The sequence below is a fragment of the Cynocephalus volans genome, chromosome 7 (genome assembly GCF_027409185.1).
Source record: "Cynocephalus volans isolate mCynVol1 chromosome 7, mCynVol1.pri, whole genome shotgun sequence".
NCBI lineage: Eukaryota > Metazoa > Chordata > Mammalia > Dermoptera > Cynocephalidae > Cynocephalus > Cynocephalus volans.
The window spans coordinates 69,431,290-69,441,343 of record NC_084466.1 but is presented as its reverse complement, the minus strand read 5'-3'; the positions used below and the strand labels follow the sequence as shown (position 1 = coordinate 69,441,343).

The 10,054-nt window shown below is 46.4% G+C and overlaps 1 protein-coding gene across 1 annotated transcript in view; it reads left to right on the top strand.

The window, feature by feature from the left end:
- The first annotated feature begins 302 nt into the window (after positions 1 to 302).
- The window catches only part of ATP7B (ATPase copper transporting beta), a 63,207-nt gene continuing 53,455 nt past the window's right edge, over positions 303 to 10,054 (top strand). The window contains exons 1-2 of the mRNA XM_063101504.1: positions 303 to 348; positions 943 to 1,048. Coding sequence (XP_062957574.1) covers positions 995 to 1,048 — 54 coding nt within the window. The 5' untranslated portion in view covers positions 303 to 348; positions 943 to 994. The remainder of the gene's footprint in view (positions 349 to 942; positions 1,049 to 10,054) is intronic.

The following is a 10,054-nucleotide window of genomic DNA, read 5'->3' as shown; positions in this document are numbered from 1 at the left end:
TATTGGTTCCTATGTAAACGGGCGCTGCTCCCCACGCCCTTATGGGCCGATTATACGTTTCAATTGGTTGCTGGTAGTAACGTCCCACGGCCTTCCAGCCAATAGAATCTGCCGAGGCGAAGACAAGTTTTCGGCGTGGCGTACACGGGTCCCGCCCCCTTGGGCGGGACGGTAGTGGGAATTGTGCTGCGGGGGCGTGGCCTGTGATGGACAGCTGGCGCTCCCGCCCCGGCCCCCTCCCCCACTGGGAGCCCCGGCTGGGGCGCCCCCGCCCCCCGCCCCCCGCCCAAAGCCCGTCGCCCGTTGGAGAAATGGGAAGCTGTTTCGCGTCGCGGATCGATTTTCCAGGTGCAGAGTTCACTCCCGCCGCGCGTGCGGTGTTGGGGCCCCGCGGTGCCCAGGAGTCAGGCGTAGAGTCCGAGAGGGGGCTGCGCATAGCGGACCGGCGCCGCACCACGCCGCACCTTCCCTGCCCGTGGTGGGCGAGCCCTGGGATTGGCACCTCGGGCCGGTTCGCGGCCGTTCGCCCTCTCTCCCTCCCCAGCGTACGGCGGGGATCTGAGGACCGTGTCCCGGGCGCACCGGCCCGAGGTAGCGGAGACCTCGGTAGTGGGAAAGGACGGGTCCCCGCCCTGCGGTGCCAGCCCGTCCGAGGACACCGGTCGGCCAGCAGCGTCAGGCCGGCACCGCCAGGCCCGCCTCGGGAGCGGGTGAGGGTCCGAGGCCCCCTCCCCTCGCGCTCTCATCCCCGCGCCCAGCAGTCAGGGGCACGGCGGCGCGCAACTTTGAATCAACCTCCGGGGTGAGGGCTGCGGATCCTGTGGTCCAAAACGAAGGGGCCGGTTGCCGGACCCCTCGGGTTCAAGCCGAACCGCAAACGTGCCTTCACACCCCGCTCCGCCTCCCTGTGTGTTAACACCGTGCTTCTCTCGCGCTGACCAGGTGACCTTTAGGCTCTGGGCTGGATCGGAGAAGAAATTGGTGTCTGCGGGGGATGATGCCTGAGCAGAAGAGACAGATTACAGCTAGAGAAGGGGCCAGTCGGAAAGTAAGTGTCCTTGCCCCACGCCGCGCGGTGTGCGCACACCTACCTGGGGGACTTTCCTTCCCACCTGCCGTCCTTCCTCGGCTCCTGGGGGTGCGCAGGGAAGGCCGAGCGCAGGAGCCCCAGCTTCAGCGGGAGTCGGGGTTTGGGAGAAGAGCACCCTTTAGAAAGGGCACGCAATCGGCGCCTGTGCAGGAACAGTTGAAAACCCAGCACTTTTCTCCTCGTTTTTCTGTTGTTAAAGGTTCTGATGCCTGAGAGGTAAACTGAATTGCTGTGTAAGAGCCCTAATTGCTTAAAACAAATTAGTTACCTGGAGAAGTTATTCCAAAGGTGCCTACAACTTTTTAAAAATAGCTATTTTGTATTCATTTTAATTATACAATTAATACATTAATGCGGTCTCTAAAAATGCAAATAGTACAGAAATAGCATGAAAAGCAGATTTACGTTCCAGTCCTTCATGTATGTATGTCTTCATTCAACAAATATTTATTGAAAACTTACTCTATTTCCGGCATGGTGTTGAAGGGCTGAAAATACAGTGGTTAAGATATATAGGTGTATTTCCTCAGAGAAATATGTAGATTTTACGTGTGTGGTTTTAACGTCTGTGTTTGTTTTACATAAATGAGATCACATGGTGTGCATTCTCCAACTTCCTTTCAATTTAACAATATTTTGGAGATCGTTTCAGTAAGTGACTGTCTTACTCAGTTTAACTTCTGCACGGTATGGATGTACTATATTTATTGTTCCCTGTGGGTGAACAACATGGATTGTTTCTCTCTGTCACACTGTCACAAGTGGACATCCTCATACATGATTTTGAATGCTGACACTTAAGTATTTCTTTATGATAGACATCTTTACCTGGATTGCTGGACGGAAGAGTAGGCTGTGCCTTTCCTCCAGATTTCTGAAATTAATTAATTCAGCGCCATTATTGAGTGTCCATTAGTAGTGAAATTGTTCTGGTGGTATAGAACTGAAGGATAAGTGGATTAATGGTTGGACAGAGAGAGGCTGGTTCGGAGATGATTCTTCCAGTGTGATGATTCTGCATTTGATTGGGGTGTGAAGAGTGTACGTTGGTGGAGTGCACTCTTCATGTGCATGTGCACAGGAGGCATGTGCACAGGAAGAGACACTTCAGACCGCCTGCAGTGCATCCACCTAGAAAGGTAAATCCTTGTCCTTCCAGATCCTGCCCAAGACCTGTCGCCTCCTTGAAACCTTCAGTAACTGCCCCTGCCCATGTTGATCTCACCCTATTCTGTTTTCCTTTGATAATCTCATCAGCCAACGTTATTGAGCTTATGGTGTGCTAGGCATTGAGTTAAGCACTTTATATCGCTCCATGTGCACTCTCTCATTTAATCCTCACAAAACCCTTTGATATAGGTGTTATTTATTGTTATCATCATTCATTCAACAAATATTTTTTTGAATACTATGTGCCAGATATTCTAGGCACTGGGGATCTAGGTAAGTCCAAGACTGCCCTCAAGGAAGTTACATCTTAGTAGGAGATACAGGAAAAAAAAAAGGAAAAAGGTAAACAAATAAATAGTTTTATTTCAGGTACTGGTTAGTACAGTGAAGAAAACAGAGCAGGGTAGGGACATAAAGACTGACATGGGTGGGGAGGAAGATACTATTTTAAGTAGGTGGTCAAGAATTGTTTCCCTGGGGAGGTGGCATTTAAGTAGAGACCCGAATGATTCAGGTTGCAAGGAAGTGTTGTAGGTTGAGTGTCAAAGTCCTAGGAGTTTGATGATAAGAAATACATATTTCGTCTTTGTCCCAGTTTCCTGACAGAGTTTCTAAAACCCTTGGAATTTCCTGAATGATAGGAGCTTCCTTGGTCATTCCATAGTAAGCCCCTCAACTGTACCTGAGTTTGTGCTAATGAGGTAGCTCTGGATGGGCCCCTAGATAGCTTCAGGGGCCAGGCACGTGAGGGGTCTGGTGACCCAGCCTGACATGTGAGGGGTTTGTGACCCAGCCTGTACAACGGGTTTGAAGGGTCTGTGGCTCCTAGCTTTAGCCCTAGCAATACAATTGGCTACATCGGCAGGATTCTGACGATTGCCCTAGCAATACAGCGCAGTCGTCCTTATTTTTGCTCATGCAATAAGCACCTGCAAACCCACCACCTGACATGCAAGTAGACCTGCCCGTAATCACCTCCACCCAGATCCCTCAGCCAGCTCACCCTCCTCCCCACGCAGCAATCTTCACTTGAGCCATGGCTCCCAGGGCCCCTTCCACCCAGCATGTCAGGTCACCAGTGGCCTCTGCCAGTCATGTCAGTGTCAGCTGTTGTCCTCATCTCTGCCGTTGCTTCTCTCCCCTTGGCTTCCCTCCTGTCTCATGGGCTGACCTGTCCTGTCCTCCCTGGGCTGTTGTGGGGAAGCGAGAGAGGGTGTGTGCAGGCAGCTCCTGCAGGACTCCTGCTTAAAGGAGGGTCAGGAGTTATGGAGTCCTAGCTAGACAGAGCTCCAGCCAAGGGGTGTTGACATGGTTGTTGCTTTAGAGGCTGGAGAGGTCACTGCAGGTTTTGTGGGTTTTCTTGGCAGCTAACTGGTATGGGAAACTGACCCTTGACATTGGTATTACAAAGCTGTGCTCTAACCAACTAAGCTAACTGGCCAGCCCCTGAAAGCAGGTTTTCACCTCTGTTGGAATCATCTAGAAGGCTTGAGAGAGATCAGTGCAGGAGACAGGGCACAGCACTGCAAGGAAGCTCTTGAGCAGGCAAGAGGGGTGAGATCCAGTGCATGTGGGGTTAGGGGAGATGTGAGATCCAGCACACAGGGAGTAGGGTGAGATCCAGTGCATAAGAGGAGGGGGAGGCGTGAATCCAGTGCACAAGGAGGGGGAACGTGAGATCCAGCACATGGGGCGGGGGGGAATGTGAGATCCAGTGCACAGGGTGTATCCAGTGCATGGGGGGTCAGGCCCAGCACACAGGAGGGATCCAGGGCATGGGGAGGGTGTAAGAACCAGTGTAGGGGGGTGCAAAACATGAGATCCAGTGCAATGGGTTGGGGTGTGACATCACTGCATGGAGGGAGGGGGTGTGTGAGATCCAGCGCATGGGGAGGCATGAGAGCCAGTGCACGGGGGGAAGAGGGAACGTGAGATCCAGTGCACATGGAGTATCCAGTGCATGGGGGGGCTCAGATCTAGCAAATGAGGTATCCAGGGCATTGGGTGGTGTGAGACCCAGCACACGGGGGATCCAGTGCATGGGAGAGGGTCAGAAGTTGACTAGGCTTATTTAACTTCTCTCTGCCCCAGTCTCCCCATATGTAAAGCAACCATGACCTCTGACCTCATGTCTACCACTCCCTCGCCCTCCCTATCTCCAGCCACTCTGGCACTCTTACTGTTCCTCAAACACTAAGGACACTCCTTTGGTACTGTTTTTACTCATGACACTTCTGACACCAAATGTGTGGGGACTTTCTTCACTCACTCAGTTGTTCTTGAATGAGTGAATTATAGCATAATTTCCCCATATTGTTTTCTCTTCAGAGGCCTCCCTGTGGGGCGGCAGTGCCCAGGTGACCTGGGTCATTCAGCCTCAGTCCACAAACATGAAGCACCTTCTGATTGCCTAGAGCAGGGCCAAGCCAGGGGGATGCATAGATGAAGCGAGGTCAGCCCCCATGCTCCGTGCTGTCTACACAGTACTGCGCCCACAGGCAAAAAGGATTTGCCTTTTCTGGAGGGAAGGGACACAAAAAAGAGGTGGTGCTCAAATGGGTCTTAAGGGAAGAGCAGGCATTGGCTGGGCACACAGTAGCTTGGTGGGAAGGGTGTGGCATGTCCAGAGGATTGGAAATGGAGAGATGCATGGGGTGGGGGGTGTGTATGGGGGGCTTGGCAAGGCTGGAAGACTGGTTGTGGAAGGTCCCATTTATCAGGCCAGGAGTTTGGACTTTACCCCACAGACTGGAGAGCTTGAGCATGGGAAAACAGTCTGGGGCACTCCTCCAAGGAGGAGGGTTAAGTGGGAAGGTAGCTGCTGGGAGACCAGCTGGAGGCTATTGAAAATGATCATCCCCTTCCAGACCAGAGGTGGCTGAAAAAACTAAAAAAGAACTGCAAAATTGACTCTTCTACCCTGATTGGCTGTGGAATTGTCTTCTCAGTAGAGAAACTAGGCTGTCTAGACTGCACTGTTCGGAGTGTCAGAGGCCAATGGTAGTACTAACAGCAGCAACACAGAGTGTAGTTGGTACCTGTGTAGCTGGGTAATAAGCTGGATTTTAAACACTTCTTTACCTGACACATTTTCCTCTGAATGAGAAGGGTGGAGATGGCCCAGTGACATGGTCACTGCTTACTGATACCATAGTGTAGTTATCAAGGAAGTATCCATGTTCAGGTGACTTCATTATCATTTTTATCTGTAGGAGAAAATTGCAATCATTGCCAAGTAAAATTCTGAAGTGTCTGTCACTTTTTCCTAGGCTAAGTTAAAGGAGAAAATCTGAGTGGATCAAAGGTCAGTGCAATAGAGGGCAAAGCAGAATGACTTTTCATGGTAGTGCAATTCACAGCAAATACGACTTTTAAGACACCAGGAATTGTGAAATCTGTTGTTTCAGAACATAGCAGTTGTGTTAGAACCAGAAATTCAGACAACCATGTGGTGGTGCTGCTAACAATTTCTCATTTCTAGTCTCTATTGTGTCTTCTAATGCCTTTTACTTGTCCTTTGTCAACTTCTTGCGACTCTTGCAAGCCTTTACCACTTGCAGAGAGCCTTCTGCTCATTCTTCACCTGATTCTCAACACGTGATCTCACTTATCGCAAGGAAATTGGCACCATTGGTGGTTCTATCCACCTTCAACCTATTTTGTTTTGACCTACAACCTTTTTTTTATCTTCTGATCTGTAATATCAGAGGACAGTCCTGCCTTATTTTCAAGGTCGTCATCTCTACCAGTGTCCCTTCCTCTCTCGAGTCTTTATTGGCCATCTTTTCTCTTCACCTCCAGTCTGTCCCTTTCTCTGCAGACTTTTCCCCTTTACCTGTGAAGCCATCCAGTTTGCCTTTGTTCTAAAATCTCTCTCCTATCCTGTGTCTCCCACTAGCTGTTGTACTATTTCTCCCCTCCCCTTCTTCCTCAGTCTTCTAGAAAGAATAGTTAGTATTTGTTTCCATTCTGTCAATCACTTCAAGGTTTTTCCTTCATTATCTTATCAGTTTATTGGATATAAAGGAAATATAGGGCCAGCCCCATGGCTCACTTGGGAGAGTGTGGTACTGATAACACCAAGGCCATGGGTTCAGATCCCTATATGGGGATGGCTGGTTACTCAGTTGGGAGAGCGTGGGGCTGACAACACCAAGTCAAGGGTTAAGATCCCCTTACTGGTCATCTTAAAAAAATAAAAAATAAAAAATAAAGGAAATACGTATAAACATATATAGTTATAAAGCATAATAACATAGAGAACACCTATGAATCCCAACTGACCCAACAGCAAGATTATTATCAACACTGTGGCTTCCCAGCTACTGCTCCTTCCTTAGCTTCTTGCATCATCCGTAGAATTATCCACTATTGAGGCAACCACCATCCTCAACTTTGTTGTAATCCAGCATTTTAAAGAAGTTTCATCACACATATACTGTTACCAGGCGATGTATCCAGATTCTTGGTCCATGAAAAAAGAATTTTTCATGGCACCGGCAAAAGGTAAGGAAGAGAGGGACAGAGAAACATGATACGGCTTTATTACCAAGTGAGGGTACATACTGAGGAAGTGCGCAGGCATCTCCACCAGAGAGAGACACACGCACCCCTGACCTCCTTCCTCTCCATCCCACGTGCAAACTCCTAATGGTTCCCTCTGCCTCTCCTTTCCTGCCTATTGCGCAGGCTCTGGCCAATCCAGTCTGAATATTTATGAGCAGCTTCACTGGAGCATGTTTCTACTCTGACCTCCCTCAATATGAATGCTTAAACGATAAATTATTTAGTTTTCTTGTTCCTGAGCTTTGTAAAAATGTTATCAGTGTGTTAAGACTTAAGGGACTAGCTTTTCTCACTAGACATTATATTTCTAACATTCATTTCTATGTAATATGCCATTGTGGGGATATGGCACAGTTTATCCAGTCTCTTTGGAGAATGTTGGGTAGTTTGTGAGTTTTTACAGTTGTGAGCGACTCTGCTGTGAACTTTCTTGTCTGTGTCTCTTTATGTTTGTGGATAGTCTACCTGCTGCTTTTCCCATTGCCTTCACCACTCTCTTGAAACCTTTCTTGTTTAGGTTTCCAGGAATGCCAAAGGCATGTCCTTCCCAGTTCTTATTTTAATGGCCTCTGTCTGCTATGGTTTGAATGTTTTTGTCCTCTCCAAAATTCATTTTGAAACTTAATCTCCAGTGCAACAGTATTAAGAGGTGTGGCCTTTAGGAGGTGATTGAGTCATGAGGGTTCTGCCCCTTGTGAATAGGATTACGTACCTTTATAAAAGGACTTGACTAAGAGTTTGCTGGTTTTTGCCCTTTTTTGCCCCTTCCATCCTTTCCTCTATGTGCCATCTAGACAGTGCCATCTGTGGGCGATGGACCCTCACCAGCCATTGAACCTGCCAGTACCTTGATCTTGGACTTTCTTGCCTCCAAAACTGAAATTTTGTAAATTTTAGTGAATTTATATTATTTATAAACTACCAAGTCTCAGGTATTCTGTCATAGCAGCACAAATCGAAGACCACCTCTCTACTGCATTTTTTAAAAACAGCTTTATGAGGTATAATTCGTATAACCTACAGTTCACATATATGTGCAACCATCACCAGTCAATTTTAGAACATTTTCATTATCTCAAAAAGTAACCCTTAGCCTTTAGCTATCACTCTGTGACCCCTATGTCTAAGCAACCACTAATTTACCTTCTGTCTGTATAGATTTGCCTATTGTAGATATTTCATATAAGTGGAATTGTATAATATGTGATCTTTTGTGACTGGTTTCTTTCACTTAGCATAATGTTTTTATGGTTCATCCCTGTATTAGTACTTCACTCCTTTTTATTGCTGAATAATGTTCCATTGTATGGATATGCCATGTTTTGTTTATGCATTCATCAACTAATGGACATTTTGGTTGTTTCCACCTTTTGGCTATTAGTGCTGCTATAATCATTTGTGTACAGTTTTTCTTGTGGATGTATGTTTTTATTTCTCTTGGGTATATCCCTGGGATTGGAATTGCAGGGTCATGTGACACCTTTATGTTTAACTGTTTGAGGGCCTACCAGACTGTTTTCCAAGTGGCTGCACCATTTTATGTTCTGTCTAGCAGTGTTTGAGAGTTCTAATTTCTCTAATCCTCTCCAGCACTTGTTATTATCTGACTTTTTTATTCTAGCCATCTTAGTGGATATGAATAGGTATCACTGTTGGTTTTGATTTGCATTTCACTGATGACTAATGACTTCATGTGCTTGCTGGCCTTTTTTTATATCTTCCTTTGAGAAATGTCTATTCAGATCCTTTGCCTGTTTCCAAATTGGGTTATTTGTTTTTTATTGCTATGATGTAAAAGTTCTTTACGTATATGAATCCATTGCCAGGTTCCAAGTCATGAAAATTTACTCCTATGTTTTCTTCTAAGAGTTCTATAGGTTTAGCTCTTAATACCAGACTTTGACTGTTCTGACCAAATTTTACTGGATTTTCTTGAATAAATGTTTCTTCATTCATTGTATGTCTTTAGCACCATTTTTAGAGACTTTACTTTTAAAAAAAAATTTTTTCCACCGGGCCACAGAGCATGCTGCCATGCCATAAGGCCCTATTTCTCCACTGAATTTGACACTTGCATCAGTTAGAATTATATTACACTTGTATTTGGCTGTGTGTATAAGAAAACCCCAAATAATAGTGGCTGTTAGTGAAATCTGGAGGTGTGTGTCCCAAGTTGGTGTGGCATCTCCATGGTCATTGGTCATCAGGGACCCAGACTTCTCTCTGCTCTAGCAAGAGTTAAAAGATAAACATAGGCATATTAAAATTTTAAAGAGTTTGTTTGAACAGACAGTAGTTCATAAATCAGACAGCACCAGACCACAAGCAGTTTAGGGCTCCATCGAGGGGGCAGCATGAGGGGAAAACTTTTATAAGGTATTCACAAAAGGAAAACAAAGACATTTGATTGGTTAAAATGGAAATTTCCCGGCCGGCCCCGTGGCTCATTCGGGAGAGTGTGACGCTGGTAGCGCTGAGGCCGAGCCAAAAAAAAAAAAAAAGAAATTTCCTAGTTAGTTGGCAGCTTCTGATTGGTAAAGTCTGCAGTTAGAAGTTAATGGTGGTTTCTGGTTGGGTAAGCTTAAGTTTTGTTTTATTGTTTGGAATGTTGACCTAAAAGAAACTGAGGCCAAACATAAAAAGCATAGGATTTATTGAGCCAATGTGAAGATTGCCACTGGGGAAATGTGTAAGGTCAGGTCACCTGGAGAAGTGTGCTCTTAAGAGGGCCAGCAGAGCTTAGCGTTTATAATCACAAGAAGTAGGAGAACCAAAAGAGAGAGAGGGAAGGCAGCCCCTCTCTAATCACTTCCTCAGTTCTTCTATTGGTTGTGCATGGCATATGGACTCGGGATTGTTACTAGGTTACATCCAACATGCAGGGATCTAGGACGAGGGTTTACTCTAGGTTACTTTACGACTTTCTGGTGCCATCAAGTCTGCTTTTAAGTAAAAATGATCTTATGATAACATTTTCCAGGACATGCAGGATATAAATACTGACTTATCCCAGATCTCCCAAGGCACTCCAATTTAGCTGACATGGTCAGAGCAGATTTTTTTGTTATCAACTCTGAGTTGGATTTCGGTTTGCTTAAGGTAGAGACTCAAGGCTCTGAAGCCATCACAGCCAAATGAGCTCATAATTATGATTGTTATTATTTTTAACACAAGCTAGGATGAAGCATCATCCTTCTGCTACCTCATGACCTAAGATGGCTGTTAGGG